This window comes from Phocoena sinus, chromosome 10 (genome assembly GCF_008692025.1).
Source record: "Phocoena sinus isolate mPhoSin1 chromosome 10, mPhoSin1.pri, whole genome shotgun sequence".
Lineage (NCBI taxonomy): Eukaryota > Metazoa > Chordata > Mammalia > Artiodactyla > Phocoenidae > Phocoena > Phocoena sinus.
The window spans coordinates 63,765,751-63,792,561 of NC_045772.1; the positions used below are offsets into that span (position 1 = coordinate 63,765,751).

Below are 26,811 nucleotides of genomic sequence, written 5' to 3' on the forward strand. Positions count from 1 at the left end.
GGGCCCTGTCCTTGGGAGACTTTGGCAGCCCCTCCCCTATCTCCAGCCCCTTTGGAGACATTGTGGAAAAGGACCTATCTTTTTTGTGCATTTTGGCTGCTCTATCGCAGGGTACCATAATGACGGGCACGATAGAGATGAGAAGAACTGACTTTTATTGGCTTGTCTCTTCATCCTAGGGTCCCTCCCCAGCCTGGCTCCTGTTCCCCCGATCACCCCACACACACACTCACAAAGCTCCCAGGTCAGTAGGCCCAGGAGAGAAGAAGGCAGGGCCCTTGGTAAGTAAAGCAGATGAAAAGAAAAGCCTACTCTGTTTTCCCTCCCTCTCAGTCATCTCCCTCTCCCTTCTTGGCCTCCTTCCTCCCATTACCAACAGCAATTGTATTCAAGCCCAATAATTACAGTAGCAGCAACAATAATCATCATTTATTGGGTTTGTTTTTCTAGCATTTTAACCTCCGAAAACATTTTCTGACCTCTTGTTTGTTTTAACATCGATCTCAGGGGGAGATTTTACAGCTGAGGAAGCTGAGCGCCAGACAGGACCCCAAACCACAGGCAGAGTGGATTTACCACAGCTTGTAAATATTAACAAACAAGGTGAGGCTCAGGTAATACGTCAGAGGCACTGAATTGCAAATCTCGGTTTCCTGGGTCATTCCTGATTTCCTACCATCCTTGGGACGTATTCAACAGCTTTTTGGGGATCCCGGCAGAGCTGAGAATGAGGCTGGAGATGGCTTCTTCAGGCCCAGGTCAGGGACCGAGTGCTGGGATAGGACATTTCCCCTCTCAGGATTGCTCTTGTGAATGGGGCTGTGGAGTGGAAGGCAGGAGAGCACCTGGGGAGAAAGGCCTGTCCGGCCTGAACCTCCCTTGCCTATATCATGCCCCTCTGCTGGCCGGAGAAAAGGTTCCTCTCTGTGTCAGCTCTTCCCAAGGGAGGGGCTCTCTGCTGAGCATTTGGAGGAGAAAGGAATGAAGATCTATTGGAAGGGCAGTCTCTGGCCTCAGGAAGCCCCCCGTCTGAGGGGGGAGCCACAGCCCCCGTCCTCATCCAAGAGCAGAGACATCCCTCTGAGGAGTGCAGAGGCTGTCCTAGGGTCTGATTCTTCTGGGAAGTCTGGTCCCTCCTCCCCAAGGGTGGGGTGAGAAGTTGGGTTTCCCAGAGGTCCCCATAGCCCTCAGTCTCTAAGCAGAGTGTCTGTTTGGGCTCAAATTCCCTTTTCTCCAAGACATGGGGAACTGGAAGCCCAGGACCCCCACTGGGGTCCAGACAGATGAGAGACAGGGAGAGCAATCGTGAATTCCCCCTGCCTCGCTCTGCTCTGTCCCATTAAAAGAGAGGTAGGAGGAGGAAACTGAGCAGATTTGCTTCCCAGATTCCATCTAGAAATGTAATGCCAGGGATCCCCCGCCCACCCTGTTAGGACAAGAGGCCAAGCCTCCCTACCCCACCTCGCAAGCCCCACGCCCCCCAGGAAAACCTGAAGTCTGGTTACACGAAGCATGCTGCCCACTTTCAGGGCTCTTTTCAGACGTTTGAGGGCAGGGGCCAGGTTCTATGCCACCTGACACACATTCTCCATTTCAGTGTCCTCTGAACTGGACTGAGATTCTTTCTTCTGGGGCTCCACCCCTTCTACCTCCTGCACCTCTGCAGTGCCTGTGAGGATGGCAAGTCGCTGGGCCAGGGTCTTGGTGTCAGGGAACAGGATAAAGTTGTAGATCAGCGAAGCCAGGACCGCCCCCGTCAGTGGTCCCACCCAGAAGATCTGAGGAGGCAGAAGTGGGTACCCTGCTCGTGAGCCGTCAGGACCATAGGGTGGTTTGGGGACCCCACCTGCTTCCCAGTGTTGACTTGGTCTCCCAGGAACCCTGGAGCCATCCACAAGGTGGCAAATTTGAGAAGCACAAGTCTTGACCTCCCACTCTGAGTCCCCGCAGGTGAAGGGACCTTGCCTCCCACGGGGCTGGGCCAGGCTCCCCGCCACCCCTGCCTCTCTCTTCTCGCCTTCCCCATTCCAGCCCAGAACCCTGGCTAGTGCTCTTCCTGTCCCTGCTGGTGTGTGTGTGTGTGTGTGTGTGTGTGTGTGTGTGTGTGTGTGTGTCTATTTCTGTTTGTCTTTTTCTTTATCCAAGTTTGGAAAGTGGTCCAGCTGGAAGGAGTGAATAAGGAAACAGCCAGGACTTGAGGCCTGGGCCAAGGCTGCAGCTCCTGCCCTGGCTCATTTCTTGCCAGTCCACTGGGTACCCCAGACTTTTTGAAGCTGGAAAGAAAGGATACTGGCTCCGGTCTTCTGAGCTTTGGGAAACCTCCACTGGGGGTCAAGATGGTCTGTGGCAGGGGGACTTGTCTCCCCAAGTGTCTGTGGTTCTCCTGCTGGTGAAAGTCCCTATTGCCACTGGGGCCCTCTCCCTTCCCCTGGCTGCCAGCAGAGGGTCTCACCCAGTGGACTGCGAACTTCCCGACGATGACAGCAGAACCAAAGGAGCGGGCTGGGTTCATGGAGCAGCCGGTGAAGTAGATCTGGGGAGTGAGTGCAGGTCAGGGCGTGAGGAGGCTGAAGGCAGGCCTGGGAGGGGACAGTGCCCTCCACCATGGCTCAGAGCCCCAGCCCCGGGCTTGGCCTCTGTAGCACCCTATCCGGGGCCTGGAGTGCGGGTCACAGCCTTGGCCCCAAGACTCGAGGGCTCAGGGAAGGACACCTCCTCGCCTTCAGGGCCCCTGCAGCCTCCCCAGGGAGGGACCAGTGGGTACATGGGCCCGGTGTCCCCTTTGCCCCTTACCCCAATGAGGTGGCCCACTGCCACAGAGGCTCCAATCGTGGCAGCTGGGGAGCCAGTAGTCTGTCTGCTGTCGGTGGAAGCAAAAACGCAGAGCACAAGCTGCAGGGTCAGGACTAGCTCCACTGCCACCGCCTGGCCCGTGGAGACGCTGCTCCGGACCTGTGCAAGGGGGTTACACTGGAGCCAGCGGGCTCTGCCCGGGGCTGGTGACCCCTTGGGCCTCATTTCCTCACTGTAAGGGGTGAGAGGCCTCACCACCGCCAGTCCCAGGACTTAAGGAGCTAATGGGCTGAGGAGAGCTGTGTGGTGGGGTTCAGGTGAGCCCCAGACACTTGCTCCCTGCAGAAGCGAGTGGCACCCCACCCACTACACGGCTCGGTTGGGGCCAGTGGTTCAGGGGGAGGCGGGGGCTCAGGACTGGTGGGAGCAGGAAGGCTGGGGAAGCTAAGATGCACGATGCACGTCTGCAAGTTGCCTGGGAGGGGCCATGGGTAGGAGTGGAAGGTGGGGACTCAGGGAAGTAAGTGGAACACAGATGATTACAGGAATCTGGGGGAGTGAGACAGGCCTCAGGGTGCTGGGGAGGGAGGAACATGGGACAACAGAGGAGCAGGGGACGTGGGGTGGACCCGGGGAGGTGAAGTGCGTGCAGGGTCCCCCGCCGCTATCCACAGCTCCACCTCTCCCCACCTACCCCCACCCTTAAATGCCTGGTCCTTTTCTGACTCCTGTCCCTTAGTGTGGCTTCTTCCTGCTCCCCCTGTGCCTTGCACCACAATCCCATTCCTGCTCTCCCTGCACTAAGGCCACAGTCATTCCCCTGGGTCCCGGGTCCCAGCCCAGAGCAGGTGTTGCTCTGTTACCTCCCTGTCCCCTCTCCTCCAGCCTGGCCCTCCCCCGTTTCCACCTGTATGGACCTGCCCCCTCCCCCTCCCCGCACCTACCACGTTGACCCCAAAGGTGTCTCGGATGTCCCCGGGCGTGACCCCGTAAAGCAGAGCAGCCCCCGCCGTGGCCCCTGCCAGCTGGGCAGCCACGTAGGCCACAGCACGGGGCAGGGAGATTTGGGACCCCACGAGGAAGGCCAGCGTCACGGCAGGGTTGACGTGGGCCCCACTAGCCTTCCAGGTGACCTGCACAATCACGGCCGTGGCCAGGTTGAAGGTGATGGCAACCTGCAGCATAGAGGGAAGCGCCAAGGGCCATCTCAGAGCCGAGCCCACGCCAAAGAACACGTACAGCCCCGTGGCCAGGAACTCGGCAAACACAGCCTTGCTTATGGTCCTGCAGAGCCGGCACACCAGCGTCTCGGCCAAGCTGCGCCTGCCTGGCTCCATTGCGTCCGGGTCCTGGTGCCTTTGCTCCCGGGGCCTCTGTTTCTCTTCCCTCTGATCTCCTCTGCCTCCCCTGGTCTCCTGTCTCCGGGCTGCTCCGGCCCCAGCCTGCAGCTCTTCCGCAGTGCTGCTGCCCTGAGGACTGTGTGGTCAGACTGGCAGGGGGCGGGCTGACAGGGTTATGTGCGTCTGGGTGGGTGGGAGTAGGGGTGGCATGACGGGTGGCTCTCACATGCCCGCTCCACCCTAAGCTCACCTGACGGCCGGAGGAGGGGGGCCCTCCCCGGGCACTGAGCTGGAACCTCCCAGGAGTTTTCCAAGCTGGACAGGCCTAACTCTGCTGCGGGCAGACGCCCGGCCTTGGGGGCCACAGGTGCCGGAGTAGCGCGGGCCATGGGATTCCAGGGCGCTCCCACCCCCGATGTCAGCTTAGACAGAAGAAGATCACTGAGATCCCCAGGTCCAAGGCCTGCTTCAGGGGCCCTGCGCACTTCCCGCAGCACCTGTTCCCCAGCCCCCTTTGCCTGCAGGCTCGGCCTCCAAGTGGGCTCGTGCTCTTCTGAGCCCCATAAACCCGGATGTGAATGAGGCTCTGTCCTCCATTCCCACCTAAAACCCCACTCACTGAAAGCTTATGTGAACGGAGTCAGCTTTACTGAGGACGTGGGCCTGTGTGGGTGCAGGGGGGCAGATGGAGGGGGTGTTTATTCCACAGCTGATCAGTGACACCTGTGGCAATGGGCACCTCTGCTGCCCGCCAGCCACGAGTTTCCGCTGGCCCTTCACCCACTTCTGCCTCTTTCTGCCTCCCCTCCCCCAACTCAGCCCTTCCCCTTACTTCTCTGCTCTCCTCCTTCTCAGGGGCCAAAACAATCCCTCTCACGCCACACAGCGTAGCTTACCAGTTTTGTGGCTATGCTGGCCCTAAGGTTACCCACGCCCCAGGCTCTGCCCTTTAAACCCCAGCAATATACCAAGGTATTTTCTCAAATAAAAGTGTTCCTTCCCTAAGAAGAACCTGCCGAGCTGTTAAAATAGTACACCCTTCACCTGTTCACCACATCTGGGTGCCCTGGCCTCACCCCCCACCATATCTCCCTGCCCAGTGGTTGTCCCCTGGTGTCCTCAGGCTCCCCAGATGCCACCTGTCTCACAACGAGATCCTCGTCTCTCCCTGTGACCCCAAAAGCACTCCTTCTGTTGTCCCAGCTCAGTTGGCGGCACCTGGGAGACATCCTTGACCTCACCCTCCCACCCCCATCCAGCAAAGGCAGCAAGTCCTGGTGATACTGAATCCTAAATACTTCTTGCCTGTGCCCTCTGCTGCCCTGCAGCCTTTAACCATTCTCTCTGTCTCCTCCCTTGCTCCGCTCCAATCAATTACCCACACTGCAGCCTGAGTGATCTCCCGAAAATGCAAATCGGATGCTGCTGCCCCCTGCTAAAATCTCTTAAAGCCTCCTGTCCCCTCTGTGAACTCCGTGCCTGGCCTACAAGGTCCTCTGGGATCCTGCGCCTTCCACCTCACCTCTCCCCACTTTTTGCCTTGTCCTTTACCCTCTGGCCTCACCAAAAGGCCAATGGTTCTAGAACACTCCATGCTGCTCTCCCCTTGCGGGATACTCTCTCCTCTCCCTGGAAAGCCCATCCCACGTCCTTTGCTTGGGTGAGTCCTATTCCTAAGGCTCAGCTTTGATGTCACCTCCCCCTTTCCTGGGTGAGGGGGCAGGAACCAAGTTTTGTTCATCCCTACATGTAACGTCTTGCACAGGGATTTGCTCACTGCTGCAGTAAGGTCCTCAATAAATATTTGTTGAATGAACGAATGAGTAAAAGCTTCTTGGCCACAGACTTTCATGTCTGCTTCATTTCAGCTGCTCTCCTTATAGCCTTATACCTGTCCTCACCTGGGGCTGGGTCTTCTGAAATCTTCAAGTGAAACATCCCAACTCTGACCACAGGCTCTGTCCATCCACCCTCCCCCATTTCAGTCCCAGTCACATTCCTCCCCCAATGTCTCCCCCAGCCCCTTTCTGTTCATCCAGCCATCCTGGCTTGACTCTACCTTCTCCAGCCAGATCCCCTCACATCTCACCTCAGTGCCCTCTGTCCCAGCTCCCTGTTCTCTGCACCCCACCCCCCCCAACCGTGTCCCTCCATCCTCATTCTTCTCCACACCCCTCTGCCCCCATCTGCCCTGCTGAGCGCTGCTGGAGAAACTCGCCCAGCCGTGCAGACTGCCGCCATGACAAGTCCATGGTCTCTGGCCTCAGTAGGGGTCACAGCTCTGCTCAGTAATCCTTACACCACACCGTCGCCAGGCGGCTCTCTCCCCATTCTTGTAAGCCCTACTTCAAGCCTTCCGTAGTCTCTTCAAGTACCCTACCTTGCTCTGGCTTTCCTCCAGCAGATCTACTTGCCTCCTGTCCTACCTAGAAAGTGAAACCCGCTGGCAAGACTTCTTCCCATCCCTCCACCCACCCTCCCCCAGCCGCAAACTCAACAGCAGCTGCCCCATGTCCTCACCAGCTTCCCTTTGGCCCTGAAGAAGAGGCAGCCCTCCTCCTGTGTCTGCGTCAGGGGCCCCTCCTTGTGTTCTTGGCTCCCTTTGAGCAACTGGGGCCCTCTCTTGGCTGTTCCCAGCCTCATCTATGATTTTCACTTCTCCCTCTCCTGGCTGCTTCTTTATAATGTGCCTGGGTAATCACGGACTAGTGGAGAGACCATGGGTTTGGAATGCCTTTCCTCTTTGTTTCTCTTTCAAGACTTTGCTCAAGTTCAATTCCTCTATGAAGCCTGCCCTAATTTTCACCTCCAGGAGAGTCAGGGCAAGCTTTGTAGAGAAGCTGGGCTTGGGCAAAGCCAGTGGCTACTTCCGGCTTTGACTTCCTCGGTGCCTCCACTGTTCCAGTGCAGACTCCCAGGCTTGCCTGGCATGAAGGAGTCTTCCAAGAAATGCTCAAGATTGAAGGAATGTAGTGTGAGTGACATTCCTCTCTGGCCCTGGGGTTGGGGGGGTGAGGGTGCGGGGATTTCCCTGGCTGTCCCAGGGAATCTCACGGGCATCTATCTCCTTCCCTCCCCTCACACAGGGTCATACAGGGCCTGGGGACAGACACCTGCCAGTCCCTACATCTTACCTAGCCTCAGTTTCTGCACCCGTACACAGGCACCAAACAGCAGTAATGCCTGTCTGTTGAGAACCTTTGATAAGACAAGAAAGTGAAAGCATTTGAACACTGTCACATATTCTGTACCCCTGACCAGTGCTTAACTCCTGTGACCTCAGCTTTCCCACTTTTAAAGTGGAGATGTTGGGGGTTCCATGGTGGTCCAGTGGTTAGGATTCTAAGCTTTCACTGTCAGGAGCCCAGGTTCGATCCCTGGTTGGGGAACTAAGATCCCGCAAGCCACATGGTATGGCCAAAAAAAAAAAAGTGGAGATGATAATTCCCACCTCCCTAGGAGAGCACCCCCCCAGTCAGAAAATGTTGGTTATTAGGACTGTCACCTCCCTTCCCACTCCAGCGAGACAGCTGTGAGGGCCATGCTGGGGTGGGAAGGGTCCAGGACAAGCAGCACCTGAGGCCCCTGCTCTGGGCCCTGGAGATTGAGAGCCTTAAGGGTAGTGGCAGCCCTGGTCTCTAGCTGGCCTAGAGAAGAACCTCCTGGGGCCCTGCCTGGCCTGGAACAAGGTCCTTCACCCCCTGAGGACAGGTGGACATGGGCCAGGACTTGCTCCAGCTCCAGCCAGCATGTCCCTGGACCCAGCCAGTCCTGGGACCTAGTAGTATGCTTTTGAGGTCACTCTTGGTCCAAGAGCTTTTTTCAAGCCCCACACCTGGCTGCCTACAGCTGCCTGTCAGGTGGCTGTGTGCTCTTAACCTCTCAGAGGCCTGTCTCTGGGCTCCCCAGACTAGTGGGGTGGGCGTCTCTGTGGGGAGATGTGTGTGCGGTGTGTGCGTGGGCACGAGGGGCAATGTGAGCTCTGATTGAGGTTCTCTCTCAGGGCTTGGAGAGGATGGGGGAGCAAGAAGGAAGGGAAGGAGGAGGGAACTGGAAGAGATGAGAAGGGACAATAAAAACATGACAGAAAGGGAAAGATTCAAGGTAGTTTCCCTTGTATCCCCTCACCCATCCCCACAAAATGGTGGAAAGAGGAAGCTGAGGCTCAGAGGGGGGCTGACAGAGCCGACCCTCCCGGCAACCCCTCCTCCTGTCCATCCATCTAGACAGCAAACCCTCTGTCTGTTCTCTGCATGACCCCTAGTCCTCCTCCATCTTTCCATCATGTCACCATGTCCACCTTCCTACCTGGTGAAACTGGCAGCCCCTGGGCAGAGGAGGAAGGGAAGGGGAGGAAGCCTCCTACAGAAGAATCAAAGCTCTTTTGGGTTCTGTCTTCAGGTGGAGCAGAGGGTCAGAGGGATGACTGAGCATGTGTGTGCTTGGATATGACACACACGTATACCTCGCTGATAACACGTGGAGCCAGGCAGCTGGGTCTGGTCCCGAGCGGCCCTGTGACAGGGAATGGGGGACGGGCGATGTGGCTCTGCACACACGCGGAGTGAGCGGTCTATGCCGAAACACGAGCCCGCTGGGTACAACCGAAGAGCCTTGTGGAGCGGCGCTAGCGTGTGCGGGCTCGTGCGTGCGCAGGTCTTTGTGAGCGCCGGACCCGAGCCGCGCGGGGAGGATCCGACACCAGGGAGCGCAGCGCCCTCTGCTGGCCAAACTGCCCGGCCCGCGGCACCTAGTCAGCCCCATGCCCTACGCGGACCCTTGCCCTCGGACTGGCCAGTACCTCCCTCGGACTGGGTGCCCCGCCCATCCCTCAGGGCCTGTCCCTCATAGACCCACCGTTCACCCCGTCATGCTCCCCGTGGGGCCCGTCGGAGAAAGGAACCAAGTTGCTGGGCTGGATGGAGAGGGCTGCCTCCCAGTCACGGCTGTGCCTCACTTGAGTCTTGTGTGGAAGTCTTGCGAGGAGGTCTGATATTCTCGTCCACAACCGCCGGAGGAGGAAGCTGAGGCTCAGACTGGGGTTGAGAGAGCCGACCCTCCCAGCAAGCCCTCCTCCTGCCCAGCCATCTAGGCAGCCCACCCTCTGTCTATTCCTGGCCTTGACCCCTAGTCCTCCTCCATCTCTCCATCCTGTTACCTTGTCCACTTTCCTACCAGATGAAACTGGCAGCCCCCGGGCGGGCGGAGGAATCCCTTCTCTTCTGTACCCACTCCCAGACAGTGGGGTGGCGGGGGGGGCTTGGGGTAGCTGCTTCCTGGTGGCCCAGGGGACCCAGACCTGAAAGACTCCCCAGGGTCCCCTCTCCTCCACGCCGCATCTGGCCCAGACCCGGGACTCGGGGAAGAGGAAGCGCGGCAGCGGTGGATTCGGTGGGCGAGGTCGCCCCCTGCTGGTCGGAGTTGGCACTTGCGTCGGTCTCTTGGGTAGGGGCAGGGGTGGAGGCAGCGGGTGGGGGGACTGCTCCTTTACCGGGGCTTCACACACACTGCCATTTGGTGTTAACTGCAAGCCGCCAGGCAGGCAGGGCAGGGTGCCGGCTGCCGCTACCATTTACATATACTAGACTCAAGTTTGGAGGAGGGCTGGGGAGTCTGCCCCTCCTCACCCCCAGCCCCTGGGACTGACCCTGGCCAGCCACTGTCTATAGCTTCTCCCATCGCTTCTCAGTCCATCTCCTGGCCCTGCTGGGCCCTCCTCTTCTGAGACAAAACTGGAAACCATGGGGGAGAGGTTCCCACACCAGAGAGAAGCGCGAGCTCAGGTTTAAACACTCTCGGGAGAGCAGAGGCCCAGAACTGCGGTGTGGCTGGGGTCCCGGCTGTAGACGTGCTGGTTTTTCTTCACACTAGCAAATCGAGCCCTCGATCTGAGGTGCCTGTCCCTGTTTGCACAAGTGCTTCCCTTTTATCCATTTTTTCATTTTATCCCTGTAACAATCCATGAAATGGGTACAAGTATCCCCATTTTACAGATGAGGTAATTAAAACTCAGAGAGTTTGTGCTATCCAAAGTTGCACAACCAGGTTTGAACTCAAAGTCAGAGTAACTCTGAAGAAGAGTTGTGTCCTGAGCTGTTGTGTGCCCCTTCTACCACAGAGAGCAGCCCAGTCCCAGGAATCTCACTCTCTCCCTTCATCTGACCCCACGACGACCCTGTGAGGAAAGCATTTTTTTATCCTCACTTTATAGCTTAAGAGATGGGAGGCTTAGTGAGTTTAAGGGGGTTTCCTAAGGAGTGTCAGTGGCAAGGGGACAAGGGCAGGTAAGGGCAGAGCTACAGGCCCAGAGGGGAAGACAGTGGGAACCATGGCTGGTAGAGGCTGGGCTCGGTGAGGACCCCTCCTTCTCTGCTCCCACTGCCCACTCCTGACCTCTAGCTCTGTTGCTACATTTGGTCTCTTTCTCTCTCTCCTCCCAACCCCCCTCTGATTCTCTAAGCCTCCCCTGGCCTCAGCTTCCCTGTCTTTCCACAGAGGATTGTGGAGACGGTGGAAGAGGGTGTGGGATGATGATGAGGAGAGGTGATGAGCCAGAGTGTCCTGAGGTGAGGCTTCTGGAGAGAGACGAGGCCGAACATGAATGTCAGTGGTTTATTGGGAAGCCTCCGCCCCTAACACCAGCAGCCCTACCCCATGCATCCTTGAGCAGAAATAAATAAGGTGGCATGTAATGAACCAGGTTGCCTCCCTCCTAAAGAGCTCTGGGGAGGGTAAGCCTCTGCTGTCCCGGGGGCTGGGATCCCCCTGGCTCTTGAGGAGGGGCTGGGGAGAGGGAGGGGACACAGACTGCCAGCCACCCCTTCCTGGCGTGGCCTGGGGCAGCCTGCAAGCTTAGCACTGCGTTCACGATCCCTGAGGTCTGACCTCGCTGCAGCAGTCTGCCCTGTGCCAGAGACACCCCTTCCCCACCAGACCCCAGCCCCTGGCCCCCACCCCAAGAGTCCCATCCTGTGTTCCTGCTCCAACTCTAACCGTTCAGCCTGGGGAGCCAGCACCTCCTCCCCAGCTGCGGGGGAAGGAAGCCTTGCCATCATGTATTTCTCTTCTTTCCCCCTGCGGTTCAGGGGCTGAGAGGCTGGCCCCTGCGCGATGCCGGTCACTGGGCAGTCAGCTCCATGGTCTTCCTCCGCTCCTCTCCGTCCTCCTCGGGCTCAGACGTGCCCTTGATGATGGCCACACGCTCACTTAGCCTCAGGGAGTTGGGGGAGAACAGGTAGAAGTAGAGGATAGCAGCCAAGGCAGCCCCCATGATGGGCCCCACCCAGAACACCTGGTGGAGACAGAGCCGTGTCAGTGGGCTGAGCCCCAGGCCTCAGAGACCAAGACCTCCCCCTCCAGAGGACAGACCCATGGGCCTCTCAGAGGAGACAGACAGACTTCCAGACCTCCCGAAGGAAAGACTTCTCTCCGCTTCAGGGGCAGATACACTGACACCCCACTCCCCAATGACAGGGACATGGACCACAGACACCCAGATCCTCAGAGGAGACAGACATCTCCAGAGGGACAGGGCCCCGCCAACCCCACCCTAAAGAGAGACCAATGAACCTTCAGAGGGAACAGACGTGGAGATCCTCGGAGAGATGAACAGAACGCCTCTCCCTTCCACACAGGGATAGAGACAGACTCCGGAGAGCTCTCAAAGGAGATGACAGACAGATTGTCCAGAGGGACAGACCCACAGGAAGGAAGACTCTCCCCATTCCCCCAACAGGGACAGATAAATAAAACACCAAAGAGGACAGACACATGGACCCCCTGCCCCCCACCATCCAGAAAGATGGAAGCAAAATCCTCAGAGCGCGACACTGGAGTACAGATCCTTTTCCCTTCCCTAGAGGGACAGACACACATAGGCAGCCCCTCCCCTCAAGCCAGGGTCCCCTGCCTGGAAAACCTACCCTGCCCCTGTCCTTGTTCTGGCTGTATCCCCTTCTCTCTCCAGCCACCCCCAATCCCTAGGCCCCCATCATCCGGGAAGTCCTGTTAGCTGTCAGCTGCTAAGGCCGGGTTTCTAGGCCCTCATTGCCAGGGAGCCAGGGGAGGCCCAGACTCACCCAGTGCGAGGGGCTGAACTGCTTCATGATCACTGCGGGGCCGAGAGAGCGGGCCGGGTTCATGGAGCAGCCGGTGAAGTAGATCTGGACAGAGAGAGGGAGGTGGTGAGGAGGGTTTGTCTACTCCCACCCGGCCCGGAGTCTCCCCGGGTCCCCCAGCAGTTCAGGGGCTCAGCCAGGTCTCCAACTGTCTCCCAGTTCCTAGGCTGGTGCCCTCTCCCTCCACAGGCTCCTACGGACCCCTCCTCTCCTCTCTGTCTTGCGCTTGGGCTTGGCTTCCTGCCACCATCCCAACTCCCACTCACTTCCATCTTTCCTCGGACTGGAGAAGGTTTGAGGGGATCAAGTCTGGGCCAGAGTAGAGCAGCTCCACTCCAGGCCTTAACTGCCAGGCTCATAGGTCCAGAAGGTACTCCCCATTATTTGCCCCAAGGGGCAGCACTGCTCACCCCCACTAGGTGGCCCAGTGTGACGGACAAGCCAATAGACAGGGCTGGGGAGCCCACAGGGCCAATGCGGCGGCAGTCGGTGGAGGAGAAGATGCAGAGCGCCAGCTGGAAGGTCAGAATCATTTCCACCACAACGGCCTGGCCCGGAGTTGTGTTGTTGTTGAGCTGCAAGGGAAGGGTGTGTTAGGGGCCCTGCCTTCTGGCTCTATGGCCAGGGACTTGGGGGGATGGGCTTTTGGCCTCCAGGGACATCTAGAGCCTGAGCACCTGGAAGCCAAGCCCTGTCACATCAGGGAGGTCAATTGCTGAAGAGACTACATACTTCGCAGTGAGCACAAAGCTTGGAGCGCAAAGCTGTGGCTAAAGGGCAAGTGTGAGGGGAGCGCTTCCTGGACACAGGCCTGTCACGCGTTCTGCCCAGTCCCCAGTCCCCACAAGCTGGCATTTACCCTCCCTCCTATGGGCAGCTGCCCAGTTTGCTTACGGCACCCCCCAAGCCAGCCTCCCGCCTGTGCCTGACCCGCTGCCAGTTCCAACCTCAAACCCGTCTCTCTGGTGGGGCTGACTCACCGCTTGACAATGGCCGAGAAAATCCTCCTCTGTGTTTGATTAATGAACCCAGTTTGCATGGGACATGGGGGCTGAATCTGGGGCTGCGTGAGGGGGAGGCAGCAGGGGGCCGGGAGCAGGAACCAATACTCATCAGAGACTGTATGCACTGGCCCCACATCAGGGAGTTCACAAGCACAGTTTCTAAACATAACTCCCTGACTCCTGCTGTTATGCAGGAGTCCCACATAATAGTCCCTGCTGTTATGACCATTCCCACCTAGTGTGAGTGAGAAAAATGAGACCAGGAGAGGCCAGGGCCACAGAAGACAGCATCACAACCCACCTCTCTCTGATGGTTCCATGAGACCACTCCACTGAAGAGCACACAGGAGCAGTGAGGTGCCCGAGAGGACAAAAGAGCTCAGAGGTAAGACAGGAGAAGAGAGAGGTTTTGGGTAAGAAAAGAGGGGCAGCAGGCAGGCACCAGGAGAGAGGCCAGGATGGGGCGGCATGAGGGGGTCAGGCAGAGGAGGTGAATATGAACCACAGCGGTGGGCTGAGGGGCACACATGGAGATCCATCTTCCCGGCCTTAGGAGGCTGTGACCTTCCTGGCAGAGGTGTGCACTGGACCACTCTGTGGCACCCATTCTGGAGATGGGGTTTGGGGGCCAGGTCCAGAGCCCACCACAGGGTCCCTGCCCCACAACCAGCCCCCTTGGCACTCACCGCGTTGACGGCCAGATTGCCTCGGGCATCGCGTGGTGCCACCCCATAGAGGATGCCAGCCCCGGCAATGGCGCCCACCAGCTGGGCCACCATGTAGAAAGCTGCCCGGAGCAGGGAGATCTGGTTGCCCAGTAGGAGGGCCAGCGTGATGGCGGGATTCATGTGGCCACCGCTCACAGGCCCCAGGGCCTGGGCCATGGTGCCTATGGCCAGGCCGAAGGCCAGCGAGATCTGCAGGATGGTGGGCAGCGCCGACGGCCACTTGAGGGCCGAGCCGAGGCCGAAGAAGACGAGGATGAGGGTGGCCAGGAACTCTGCGAACACTGCCTTGAGAAAGGCCGCGGAGCACACCTCCTTCTTCATGGTCTCAAGGCAGCAGCCCCCGCAGGGGTCGCACGTCGGGGCGGCGGTTCTGCGGGCCGCGGGGACTGGCTCCCGGGCGCCGAGCGCTCTCCGGCGCCCGCGGTGTGGCTCGCCTCCTGGCGCGGGCCCTGTGGGGCGCGCTATATACAAGGCAGGCGCCCTGCGGCGGGGCGGGCGGGCGCGCGGGCGGGGGCAGTGGGCGGCTCCCGCACCAGGCGGCCAGCACTGCGCGCTGGGAGGTAACTTCGAGGCCGCCGCGGTCTCGCCGCTGACCCCGGCCCCGCGCTCCCCTCCCCACCGCCGGGCAGCAGCCCGCCCGCTCGGGCCCACTCGGGCCACGTGACCCGGCTGGCGGTTGTAGACCCGTCGGGCTGCCTGGGACCCGCGCATGGTGCGCTTCGGGCGGCTCCCGTGCTCTACTCCGCGCTGCCTGTCCCGGGCCACCCGGGAGACTTTGTCGGGTCCGGGCTCTCCCGTCCTACCGACCTCCGGCCGTCTGCCTCCGCTGGACCTTTATCTCTGGCCATGGTCTTCCCCTTTTCTTCTCTTCGGGCGCTGGGTCCAGCTCCCCCTTTTCCTCCTGCGACCTGGGCATCCTGACCGGGCTTCGCGCCCGGCAAGGTTGGAATGATGCGCTTCCTTGAGGACGGACGCCGCCGCCATCCACTCCCTACCGGCCGGTGGCAGGGGCGGGCGGCGGGCAGGGCCGTGTGGGGTGGTCCGGCCATCGTGGGCCTCTCCCCCACTCGGCCCGGCAGGCCTCCAGGGTTGGAGAGGGGGCGTTTTGAGATAAGTGGGCACCGTGCCAGCCTGCGCGGACTCAGCCGTCCTATCTACTCTATTTCACCTTTCCTCTCTATGTGATTTTACTCTCTCTAACTTTGTCTCTACATCCTTTTCCATGTCTGTCTCTCTTACATGTGGTCTTTTTTAGTTCCCCCAAAGTCAAGTCCTCCTACCCCTGGACTCGGTGACACTTCCTTCCGGTCCCGTTCCTCGCCGCCCCCCCCCTTCTTGCCCCTTCCCTCTGAGCTCCCAGCTGCTTTCCACCCACCCCTCCCACCCTTCCCTCTTCCCACTCCCAGGTGAGGCATGTGGGGAATGAGGCTGGAGGGCCCTCGAGGGCTTGGAAGAGGGGCAGGGACCCAGCACCAGGATTCCAGGGGTGGAGATGCACTGAAGACCCTACCACCACTACCACGACCTGTGGTTGGGAAGCACTCAGTACAGTGCTTGGCACAGAGTAAGGCTCAATAAAGTTTCCTCAAGTTGTGACTGTAATGTTAACCCCCCCCGCCGAGGGCTCTGTGTGGAGCAAAGTGAGAAGGTGCAGCAGAGGGAGAGGACAGGTGCTCCTCTGTCAGGGGGCTGAAGGGAGGGGCGTGGAGGGAAGCCAAGGACCTGGAGGAGCGGGATGTGGGCTCTGGCAGCTAAGATGCCAAAGAAAACAGGGAAGGAAGAAACCTCGCTATTGTTCCTGCTCTGCCCCGGTTTCCTGCTGGAGCAGCTCCTCCCCCAGGTCTCTCCTCTTAAGGCAGGAGGCCCATCTGTCCCTCTGCCATGGGTCCTGGGGCCCTGCCCCTGGCAGAGCATGGCAGCTCTATTCAGGATCTTCATCTGGGCTTAGGGCTCAGGGCTCTGCGGGCCTGGTTCAGACTGGAACAGACTGGAACAATGACGCTCGTGACCCCAGAGGCCTTTGCGGACTAAGCCCTTTCACTGCTGAACTTGCCTCCAGTCTGCCCCCTTCCACCTTCTTTTTCATCCTCTCTCTTCAGGCACTGTTGTGAATCCACACGTGGAGTGGGGAGGACTCGGCAGTGTCACCAGGGGAAGGAAGATCCTACTTGAGGATTTGAGACCAGTCCTTTATAGCCAACAAATGGCTTTGGCCTCCACTGTGTGATTAAATTCCGAGCTACCTGTGAGGAAGATCAGACTGAGAGGTTCTGCCTTGCCCAGGGTCACACATGACCTGAGATGGGACCCACGGCGTCGTCAGAAGTGGCCTGGTGTGGCTGAAGAAGGAGACCATATCTGTCCAGATTGCTCAAGTGGGGGCAGCTGGTTACATCTCCTAGGCCTGTGCTTAAAGCCCTTCTGCCTCTCTCTAACCATCAGGGTTACTCTGTCCCCAGGTTGTCACAAGAGCACCTATATGCTGGAATTATCTTTGCCCTGAGCACTTGGACCCTTCCCTGCCACAGACCCAGAGGAATGCTTCCCTGGGACCACTCTGGGCCGGGAGATGGATCTTCCCATGTGTGGCACAGAAAGTTAGAATCTCTCGGGGGGAACCCCTTCTTCCTCTCCTGATAATGGGCCCCCTTGGTTCTTTGGGAGCAGTTTCTGGCTGAGGGTAGAAATGGTAGGGTAATTGGCAGTGGGTGATGCTGCCAGGACTCCACATATCCCCAGGTTTGGGGAAGGGTCATTCATTCATTCCACAAAGACTTACTGAGCACTTACTATGTACCAGGCACTGTTCTAGGCACTGGGGATATAGCCATGAGCCAGCAGACAATGTCTCTGCGTTGTAGAGCTAATATTCTAGTGAAAGGAGACAGACAATAAACAGTGGACATATTGAAATTATATAGTACAATAGAATGTGGTTAAGTGCTATGGAAAAATAGAATATGTTATGGGAAACTGGTTCTTTGCATTTTAAATGGTTGTCATGTGGGTCTTATTGAGAAGGTGACATCTGAGCAAAGACTTGAAGAGTGAAGCCGAATCTGGCGTCTGTACCCCAGCATCAAATTAAATCTCAGAGACAGAGTTTTGGGTGAAGTAGAAAAGAATAGCTCTATTGTTTTGCCAGGTAAAGGGGGACACAGTAGGCTAATGCCCTCAAAACTGTGTGTTCCACCCTGGGGGGGCCTGTGAGAAGTCTTATAGTCCAGGGGCAGGGTTGCCGATAAGGATCAGGGTACCTGCAGGGACCGCATTCCTTCAATCCAGAGATCATCTGGTGTCAGGTTATGATGGGCGAACTGTGACCTTCTCTGGAATGAAGAGTGCTTCATCACATCTTCCATTTGGTGAGGGTTTTAGTTCTTCAGAAGAGCTCAAAGATAACATTATGTATATATCCCTTGAGGGGGAACAAGGACCCTGCCCCCAAGGCTGTACTACTGTTTCTTGACGGCTTCTTCCTTGTCTCCATATCCCCTCCCTTCCCTGATTAGCAACTGTTTGAACCTGCCCTTTGGAACTCAGAGAAGGGGACACAGAAAGGCTTTTGTGCCCAGGAGCCCCACAGGGTCCTGCTTGGTTTCAAGAGGAGAGGGAAAGAACCGTGCACGTATCTGGGGAAGAACCTTCCAGGCAGAGGGAGCAGCCCGTGTTGCTGAAGCAGGAGAAAGGGAGGGCAGAGAGTGGCAGCAGTGGGCAGACCTTGTGTGTCACCTGAAGGACCGCAGGCTTCACTCGAAAGAGTGAGGGAGTCACTGCGCGGGGACTAGCACGGGCTGACAGAGTTTTAACACAAACGCCTCTGTTGATGTATAGAGAAGAGATGGGAGGAGCAGGAATGGAAGCGGGGAGGCGTGGCCTGGCGCTGAGTGCAGGTGCTGAAGGTGAGAGCGATGGGATCTGGATCACTTGGAGGTAGAACTGACAGGGCTCCCTGGTGGAGTCAGGGCTGGGTGTGAGAAGGAGTCAAAGATGACTCAAGCCTTTTGGCCGGAGCAGTTGGAGAGACGGAGTTGCCATCAATTGGGATGGGGAGGACTGTGGCAGAAGCAGGTTTGGGGAGACGAGCAGAAGGCCAGTTTTGGACATGTTGAGTGTTAGGCATTGTCCTAGACCCTAGGGTCCCTGCCGTGACTTCCCAACATGGTGCTACAGCCAGCACGAGGGCACCAAAAGGGGCTGTCCTTCGCTCTCTCTGGAGGACCCACAGCTGGCCCATGTCCTGGTGGCCTCCCTGTGGTGCCACCTGGGTGACAGAGCCCAGCATGCACATTTTGGCCAGGCTGACAGTGGGAACTGGCCACCAGAGTTCTCCTAGCTGAGCTGATTCAGCACTGAAATCCCCGCTGCACCGTCCCTAGCAGCAGCTCTGGGAAGCTCATGACATGCCACAGACCCCAGTCTGTCTTCTGGCACCTTGGACTGCATGGACCGTTTCTAAGTTGTGAAAGAAACAGCATTTATTGACAAATGAGCATTTATTGAGTGTTTACTGTGTGCGGAGGGAAGATAGAGAGGAGGGTGCCATCCAAAAAACGGAAGGAGCCCTGCCCCCAACGGGCTCACAGTCTAGCTGGGAGGCACTGCCTAGATACAGAATCACAGCTTAAAAGATACAAAACAACATGGAAGCAACATGTGCAGGTGCAAAGTCATCTGGCACAAAGTGGGAGCGTGGAGGTGGAGGCAGCTGGGACCCCGTGGTCAGCCACTCCTGCCCTCAGCTCAGAATCCTCTCAGTCTCCAGCTTGGGGACCTGAAGGTCTGCTCATCTGCCTCCATGCTTCCCTGCCTCTGTGTGGTTTGGCGTGTGTTTGACATCCACCCTCCTCCAGACTGGGTGCTCTTCAAGGGCAGAAACCAGCTCGTGCCTTTGTCATTTTCTCCCTGCCTGACCACGGCCCTCCCCAAGGCCCCATGTCTACCACAAGGTAGCAGGCTGGGCTGGACAGGCTGGGTTGTGTGCGCTGGTTTCTGCCAGGGGCTCCCAGGAGGGGCCTAGGGTTGGCCTCAGCACAGACCTCGTCTCGTCTGACTTCTGAGTGGAAAGATCATGAGATTTTGCATAAGAAGTCCTGAGTTCAAGTCTTAGCTCTATATACAGCTGTGTAACTTTAGGCCAGTCTTTTAGCCTCAGCCTAAAATGGGAAGGACAGTATTTACTTGCCCTGTCTCAAGGGATTGGGAGATAATTACAGGAGATGATAAGGGAGTGCTTTGGAAAAAGTAAAACCCAGCATGACTGCTGGCTGCTGTCCTTCCCTAACTTGCCTGAAGTTTTAGGAGGATTAGATGAGCTAACGCAGGTAAAGCACCCAGCACAGAAACTGGGACACAAGAGATGCTTAATAGGTGTCAGTTCCCTTCCACCCCCATCACTTGAATCCTGCTTTGACCTCTGACTTCAGTGACCCCAAACTGGGCAATCGGGGCTGGAAGTGGTGGGGATCTCACATTTAGTTTGGGGGGAAGATGCAATCTTGGAAGAAGAACAGACTAGAGAGAAATTCTTGGCAACTTCTAGAGGGATCTGTTGGGTAGAGGTGAGGTGAGGATGAAATACCTGAGACACATCCAGGCTTGGCTCACAATCTCAGTGCCATGCTGCCCTTGAACTTCCAGAGCAAAGACACTCAGCTGCCAGGAGTACAGCCCCAGAAGTCGCTTTGGTCTCTGACTCAACCCCTCCCCCGGTAGTGAGGCTAAGCGACTGTCATCAGCTGTCGGGGATTGGGAGAATCATCTCCATAGCACCTATGACCTTCTCACCCGAAGGGAGGTTTGGTCAAGGAAGACAGACGAGAGCATGGAGAGGTAGTGGGCATAATTACAGAGATGTGTTCCTCATACACAGTCAGTCTCTGAAGGGAGTGGAGGGCCCAAAGGGGCTGGAAACTTGTGCACAGTGGTGCTTGGTGCAGTGTGGGACAGACACAGATAAAACCCTTGAAAGCATGGAGGCAACAGAGCATAGAGAAGGGGGCTCAAGGTGTGATTCTTAGGTTAGCTATGCAGCAGGCTGGAGAGGGAGGGTAGAATGGACGGTCTGGGTGGTGGGGAGAGGGGAGGGGAGAACAGCCAGTGTGTGCTCAGGGTTGGGAGAAGTTAAGGGGCTGGACCAGATGGGGCCAGCCCCAAACCCATCTCCTGCCTGCACCTTGGGGCCCCAGGGCTCTCCTTTGCTTTGACCACCAACTAAAGGAGACCAAAGGTCAGGCCCCTTCTGCATTCTCCCCCCAGGAGTCAGAAATAATGAAATGATCCCAATAATGCATGATAATGGTATGAGGAATACAATTCACACAGCATCTTTACATGCATCATCTCACGTAATCCTAGTGAATCTCATTTGAGAACCATTGCATTGGCCTGGAAATTTAGAAGCCCAGCTCTAGACACAGTCCTGCCTCTGCCTGGACAAGTCATCTCCCTTCTTTGGTCCTGAGAGCACTAGGGTGCTCTCTGCATAGTAATGCTCTGGTGGGAGCCAGAAGGGAGGGAGCACCAGGGCTGGGGGGTGGAAGGGAGAGGGAGGAAGAAGAGCGCTGCCTGGGGAGGGGGGCTGGTGGTGAGATGGGTGATGGAGGCGTGTTGCCTGGTGCCTGTGGTTGCGTGCCTGAGTGCCTTGCCCAGCCAGCCATAGGTGTGTGCTGGGCGAGAGGACTCACTTGTGAAACCGAGTGTCTCCTTTCAAGAAGTGTCTAGTTGCAAATCTCCCCCTCTCTCAAGACAAAGGCCAGGGGCCTGCAAAGGCCTTTTGTTTTCTCTGCCACAGTGGGAGGCTAATCTCGGTGTCTGGAGCCCCCCCTGGAGATGAGGTCGCACGCATGCTTCCTCCCTGGGCGAGCCTCCCTGGGCGAGGTCCCCTCTTAGGGCAGGAAGGAGGTCCTTGGCCACCGCCTCCCCCACCTCCCGCCCCCCGCCCCTGCCACGGCCGAAGGCCACTTCGGGAGACGTTCCCTGGTTAATACCTCACTACGTCTAGCAATGGGTTCTGGCAAGTCTTAGGACCCAGTGCTGCCGCTTGGGGAAATTTTCCAGAAGGGGCAGGGTAGTGGGTGGATATCAGTGCCCCCCTTCAGCTCTCTCAAAGTGGCCTCCCTACCCTCCTCTTCCCTTCATCTGGGAAGCACACTTAGAGCTCCTGGGGATGAATGGCCGGAAGGACTCATCCACTGCAGAGGAAGTGGATTTATTGCAGGTGGGGGAGGGAGGGGTCAAGAGGGGAGTAAGAGGTGGCCAGCCTTTGCACACTTGCATCACCACAGGCACACCTGCTTACACTCAGGAGCATGAACAACCCTGCACCTGGGGACAGAGAGGCACTGGGGGATGAACGCACAAAACCTCATGCCCCATTCCCAGACCCCGTCCCCCGCAGCCCACCCAGTACACTGCGCAGGCTCTCCAGAGCCTTCCTCTGCCCTTCCTCCCCAGCTCGGTGCCCAAGTCCCCAGCTCCCTGCAAGGCGCCACGGGGTCGACTACTCGACTACTCGCTGCCCGCAGCCTCAAGGCAAGGGATCTGCCACGCTCACCGCTATCCCCGCCCTGGCCTCGGCACGTCCTGGAAGCAGCTACTCTGCACTGGGGGCCGGCTTTGCACCTGGGGAGAGGGACTCCGGCGGGGGTGGCGGGCGCTCCCCCGAGCTCCCTCGAGCCCGGCCCAGGCGCTCAGGCCTTGCTGCCCCGAGGCAGGCTCTGCGGCGAGTGCAGCTCCACCGACTGCCGCCGCCGCACCTCGCGTTCCTCCCAGTCAGTGTCGGGCTCCAGCCCCTTCAGCACGGCCAGGCGCTCCGACAGGCTCTTGGCGGGCGGGAACAGGATGTAGTTGTAGAGGAGGGAGGCCAGGATGGCGCCGACCAAGGGTCCGACCCAGAAGACCTGGGGGCGAGCGAGAGGGCGGCTCGCGGGAGTGCTCCTCTCCCCCTTCCCGTTGAAAGGGAGCCTCACGCGGTGAAGGTAATCAAACGCGTATGCATGTAGTTATCAACGACTACTGAGCAATTGGGAAGACTTGTTAATTGGGGCTAATGGTGCGAATTGGAGCCGACTGCCCGGGTGAACTTGGTCAAGTTACTTACCCTCTCTGTGCCTGTTTCCTCGCTATAATAAGATGTAATTTCTGAAGTTCTTGTGCAAAACTAAATAAGTCAATATTTGCAAAGCACTTAGAAGAAGTCCTGGCACATACTAAGTACTAGATAAGTGCTAAATAATAGAAATGTGTTATGTAGTATAAATATTGCCATTTATCGAGTTCTAAGGCACTGCGTCATCTGTTTTACACCTCGCTTAATCTTTACAAAAAGCCAAAGCAACAACTGCTCTTATCCTCATTTACAGATGTGGAAACAGAGTCTTTGGCGTCAGACCTGAAGGGTGGACCCAAGACTCCACGGGGGCCCCAAGAGGAGGACTGTGGAGGGTTTGCTGATCCCACCCCAAGCTCTTCCAGCCAGATGGGTTTCTGGGAGAGGGGAAGGCAGGGAGGTTTCAGCCATTACCCAGTGGTTGTCAAACTTGCCAGTGACCACAGCTGGAGCCAGAGAGCGGGCAGGATTCATGGAGCAGCCAGTGTAATGGATCTGCAATGGGAGGCAGGGGTCAGAGAGGGGACGGAGGTGAGGAAGGGGCGGGGGGGAGTCTCTGTGCCTCTCGCCAGTCCTTGACCTCAGCCTAAAGGGAATCCATGCGATGGACAATGGAGTTCATGTTATATTTACAGGGCTCGCTATTCATTTGAAGCTGGAGTGATATCTGTCCCTTTGTGGTATATGGGAGTCAAACCCTCTGGGGTGTGTCCATGTGTCTTTCCCTCTTGGGAGTTCTGTGTATCTGTCCCTCTGGGGTCTTTGTGGCTCTCACTTTTGGGCGTTCTGTGTATCCGTCTCTAGAGTGGTCTGTGTGTCTGTTTCCTTGCAGTAGGTCTGTGTGTCTGTCCCTCCAGGGAGGCTGGAACCAGTGGCCATGACCTACCCCGAGGAGGTGGCCCAGGACCACAGAGAAACCAATGGAGAGGGCGGGGGTACCCAGGTTGTCTCCACGGCGCTCATCCGTGGAGGCGAAGATGCAGAGCACCAGCTGCAGGGTCAGGAAAAGCTCCACAGTAACGGCCTGGCCAGCTGTCGAGTTGTTGCTGAGCTGGGGACAGAGAGGGGGTGGGGGGGACACACTGAGCATGCTCCCCACACTGGTGCCATCTTCCTGCCCACCTGCAGTCAAAGCTCCAGATAGCCTTCTGGGCAGCAATCCAGAACATCAGGGCTCACCAGCCACCTTAGTCCAAACTACTGATGGCTTCTTCCTGGGCCATGGCACAAAGGCAGGGGGATGGACCCTACAACTGATTGCGGTCCCCGGGCCAGAGGTAGGGAAACTGACTCCATATCCCATTAGATTTGGGAGCTGGGGTTGTGCGCCTGCAATGTGAAAGGAAAAGGATGCTGAGATCCATAATTTCTGCTTCCTGAAGAACAAGGAGGGAAGAGGTTTTGATTGCAGCAGGAAGCTTTAGGCCAGGTAAAAGGAAGACCTTCCTCTCTATTTAAGCCATAAGATACTGGTGTAACGAGAGGCCTGCGGTCTTTCCTCCTGTGGTCAAGGGGCTCCTAGAACAGGATCTAGGGACTTGGCTCTGGGGATGGCGCTAGTGTGCCCCTTCCCTCTGTGACTGCATTGTGCAGCTCTTTCCTCTAACCTTTGCCTGTTCCCTTTGACCTTGCCTGTTCCATACTGCATTTCAGGCCTCAATTTTGCCCTGTGGATTGGCTCCCTGCACATCCTCCAGAGGTTGAGGTTGGGGTGCTAGAGCCCTGTACTTTGGTGCCTCCTCACCCCACGTGGGGTGCCCATGGTCCCGGCACACCTTGCGTTGGGTAACAAGAGAACTTGGGGCTGAGCAAAGAGGTGATTTCATCCACCCAGTGCTGGATTTCTTTCTGGGTTTTGTTATCTTATGCCCTACATCCTGCCCTCTCTGGGCACTGCACTGGGTGGAGCTGTGATAGTTCTGAGCTCCCACGATCCTTCTCCAGGCCCTGAATCCCAGCCCCGGGTCCTAGCCCTCAAGCTGGCACCCTTGGGTCTCTCTAGAGTCTAACTTCAACCACCCCCCATTCCCCCCTCCCCTCCAGGTCTTCCAATGTCAGAGCCTATAGTGGGCGGCAGTGAAGAGCTTTGAAGGCAGACACTTTGGCGCTTTTGACTTGCTGTGGGGCCCTACTTATTTCAGCCTCAGTTTGTCTTTCTGTAAAATTGGGATAATAGAATGGATCCTGGAGGACTGTCTGAGAATCAGAAATGACAAGGGCAGAACCCCAGCTCCATTCCCACTGGTAAACAGTGGATCTAAGGGAGACACTGTGGATGTGGGTTTGGTGTCAGACAGCTCTGGGTCCACTTCCAGGTGCTGACACTGGTTCTGTGATTTGAGCCAATTAAACGCTGAACCTCAGTTTACCACCCAGGGTGGAGAATCACAGAATTCACCTTACAGTGTTGTACCTAGAATGAGATGAAATCTGGCCTAGCACGAAGCAGGTGTGCATCAATGGTAACTTCTTGGTGGACAGACTGGCTTTTCCAGTGACCTCACAGGACACTTGGGACACCCATGGGGGTCAACTAGCTCTCACTAGCCTCAGGACAAGTCAGTCCCGCTGCTGCCCCATTCCAGCCAGGAAGGTTCTCTCCAGTCCCTCAAGATGGTAAGTGCTGAGCAGTAACTTGGGGGGGCCTCCTCAGACCCTTCCCTTCTGAGGGCCCTAGTCAACTGTGAGATGATGGGAGAGCAGGAGGCCATGTCCTCATGGCCCCTTAGCACTCCCATTGCCCTGCTATTAGAGGAGGTTCCCCCACCACACATTCTTGAGACTTTCTTGGCCATGCTCTCAGGAAGTTCCTCTCTCAGTCTAACTACACCTCATCTTGCTGCAGACTGAACTAATTTCTTTCTCGATGGAAATGGTCAGATCTCTCAGTCTGTTCACCACCATGGCCACTCTTGCCTTTTCTCTACCTTGAGCCCCCAGCCGAATGATATTTTCCATTTTGAAGAAGAGATGAGTTCTCCAGTTGGGATACCCCTGCCCCTTGCATGAGGAAGGCCACCTGTGCCGAGGAGGGGATGGCCACAGAGACTGTGCAGGACTCTTCAGAGACATCAGAGCTCTTACCCAGTGGCCCAGGGATAGAGAAGGCCAAGAAATGCAGGAGACTGAGGCACAAAAGAGGCACTTGCCTTTCCTTGGCTTGGGATGGGGGATGGAGCAAAAGCTGTGTTGAGGGAACACAGACTGTCCCTTCCCAGCCATGCCCTCAGATGCCCAGGCCTTTCACAGACCCAGGAGAGGGGGAGGGTGGGGAGGGGGAAGGGGGCTGCGGCGTCACCCTCAGCTCCCAAAGTGCCCAAGGCTCCTGATTAGCCACTGTTCATGGAATCAGCAGTTAGCTCATGGGCTCTGGGGACCTTCTCCGAGGTCTGGAGAGACCTTGTCCCTTTAGCTTTGTCCTGGTGCTTATTCTGGTATTGACAAACTGTAGGACTTTTAGACTGCCGCTTCCCTTCTCTGAGCCTCAGTTTCCTTGTTTGCAAAACAAGCCTTAGGTGGTGGCTCAGGGAGGGGACGTTGGTGGGGTGGAAAGATCCTGGGTTTTGCAGTCAAGCCTGGGTTTGAAGGCTGGCTCTGGTACTTCCCCTTTTTGAGCCTCAGCTTCCGTGACCTTAAGAAATGGATCTTCTCATCCCTGCCTCTCAGGCTGGTGTGAGGTATCAAGCTGTGGCTCATGAGGAGCCCCCGCTGTGAGGCCTGCACACAGTAGATGCTGAAGAAATGTTGGGTCTTCTTCCCTCGAGAAGATGCTGGGCATTAGCCCTCTGAGGTTCCTCCCAGCTCGTAAAGCATGTCTGCTCTGGGACCCTGTCCTCTGCCGAGTCCTAGCGCAGCCCTCCCTGTAATGCAGGTAGCAAGTCAACAGAAACCTTGATGCTGCTCTTCCTCCAAGAGGCTCAGGACAGAAAGTACAGTCGACCCGTGTGTATTCCAGCCTCTGCTCTGACATTACTGTTCCCTCTACCCTGACTCTCCTATGGCAGCTGTGTTCCTGGCTCTCGAATTTCTGCCGCTCCCCCATACGGCCACCCTCCCTCTCTTTCTGTCTCTCTCTCTCTCTCTCTCCCCACCCCCAGACCCTCACCCAGATCTGGTCCCTCCCCTCTCATCCTTTATAAGAGACTCCCCCGGATCTGCCCCTGTGGAAAGGACAAAGTTCTGGCTACTCACAGCATTGACTGCCAGGTCCCCCCGGATGTCTGGTGGTGTGATCTCAGAGAGCAGGGCGGCCCCGGCCACGGCCCCCAGCAGCTGGGCAGCCACATAGAAGGCAGCTCGGAGAAAGGAGACGTGGCAGCCCACCAGGCAGGCCACGGTCACGGCAGGGTTGATGTGGGCCCCGCTGACGTGACCCAGAGCCTGCACCAGGGTACTGATAGCCAGGCCAAAGGCCATGGCAATCTGCAGTACAGAGGGCAAGGCCTGTGGCCAGTTGAGGGCTGAGCCGAGGCCAAAGAAGACGAAGAGGAGTGTGGCCAGGAACTCTGCAAACACCGCCCTGGAGAAGGCTATGGACCGGAGTTCCCACATGCTGTGGAGACTTCTGTGGGCTAGCCCAGTGGTCTCAGGGATGGGAAGCTTGCGGCTCTCTCTCTCTCTCCGTCTTTCTCTCTCAGGGTCTCTGGGGAGGCTGGTCATGGGCATTTATAGGGTTTTTCCACGTGGTTTTGGACACGTGAGATGGAGGTGGACTTTGGG

At 57.4% G+C, this 26,811-nt stretch overlaps 3 protein-coding genes across 4 annotated transcripts; all 3 read right to left on the reverse strand.

The window, feature by feature from the left end:
* Nucleotides 1-410: 410 nt before the first annotated feature.
* AQP6 (aquaporin 6) lies at nt 411-4,267 on the reverse strand. Its single transcript, XM_032647248.1, has 4 exons — nt 3,738-4,267; nt 2,794-2,952; nt 2,453-2,533; nt 411-1,778 (listed from the first exon to the last, which is right to left on the reverse strand). The coding sequence occupies exons 1-4, from the start codon at nt 4,128-4,130 to the stop codon at nt 1,566-1,568; spliced, it is 846 nt and encodes a 281-aa protein (XP_032503139.1). The 5' UTR covers nt 4,131-4,267; the 3' UTR covers nt 411-1,565.
* A 6,835-nt stretch (nt 4,268-11,102) lies between these two features.
* AQP5 (aquaporin 5) lies at nt 11,103-14,351 on the reverse strand. The gene is made up of 4 exons (XM_032647247.1): nt 13,941-14,351; nt 12,661-12,825; nt 12,212-12,295; nt 11,103-11,424 (listed from the first exon to the last, which is right to left on the reverse strand). The coding sequence occupies exons 1-4, from the start codon at nt 14,301-14,303 to the stop codon at nt 11,251-11,253; spliced, it is 786 nt and encodes a 261-aa protein (XP_032503138.1). The 5' UTR covers nt 14,304-14,351; the 3' UTR covers nt 11,103-11,250.
* A 4,108-nt stretch (nt 14,352-18,459) lies between these two features.
* Nucleotides 18,460-26,727, reverse strand: AQP2 (aquaporin 2). Of its 2 annotated transcripts, none has more exons than XM_032646877.1 (4): nt 26,284-26,727; nt 22,979-23,143; nt 22,507-22,587; nt 18,460-21,883 (listed from the first exon to the last, which is right to left on the reverse strand). In XM_032646877.1, exons 1-4 carry the CDS (start codon nt 26,641-26,643, stop codon nt 21,674-21,676), a joined length of 816 nt encoding a protein of 271 aa, XP_032502768.1. In that variant the 5' UTR covers nt 26,644-26,727; the 3' UTR covers nt 18,460-21,673. The 2 variants fall into 2 exon arrangements, with proteins under 2 accessions (XP_032502768.1, XP_032502769.1); XM_032646878.1 differs by having other exon boundaries at nt 21,665-21,883; nt 22,527-22,587; nt 26,284-26,726.
* Between the last annotated feature and the right edge of the window lie 84 nt (nt 26,728-26,811).

Excerpts from the sequence above, each read along its gene's own strand:
- AQP6 (XM_032647248.1), bottom strand. The coding sequence starts at position 4,130 with ATGGAGCCAGGCAGGCGCAGCTTGGCCGAGACGCTGGTGTGCCGGCTC. Across the intron at positions 2,953-3,737 it reads ACACCTTTGGGGTCAACGTG|GTCCGGAGCAGCGTCTCCAC; the intron begins GTAGGTGCGGGG and ends CCCCTTGCACAG. Across the intron at positions 2,534-2,793 it reads CAGTGGGCCACCTCATTGGG|ATCTACTTCACCGGCTGCTC; the intron begins GTAAGGGGCAAA and ends CTCACTCCCCAG.
- AQP5 (XM_032647247.1), bottom strand. The coding sequence starts at position 14,303 with ATGAAGAAGGAGGTGTGCTCCGCGGCCTTTCTCAAGGCAGTGTTCGCA. Across the intron at positions 12,826-13,940 it reads GCAATCTGGCCGTCAACGCG|CTCAACAACAACACAACTCC; the intron begins GTGAGTGCCAAG and ends CTTCCCTTGCAG. Across the intron at positions 11,425-12,211 it reads AGTTCAGCCCCTCGCACTGG|GTGTTCTGGGTGGGGCCCAT; the intron begins GTGAGTCTGGGC and ends TGTCTCCACCAG.
- AQP2 (XM_032646877.1), bottom strand. The coding sequence starts at position 26,643 with ATGTGGGAACTCCGGTCCATAGCCTTCTCCAGGGCGGTGTTTGCAGAG. Across the intron at positions 23,144-26,283 it reads GGGACCTGGCAGTCAATGCT|CTCAGCAACAACTCGACAGC; the intron begins GTGAGTAGCCAG and ends CTCTGTCCCCAG. Across the intron at positions 22,588-22,978 it reads TCCTGGGCCACCTCCTCGGG|ATCCATTACACTGGCTGCTC; the intron begins GTAGGTCATGGC and ends CTCCCATTGCAG.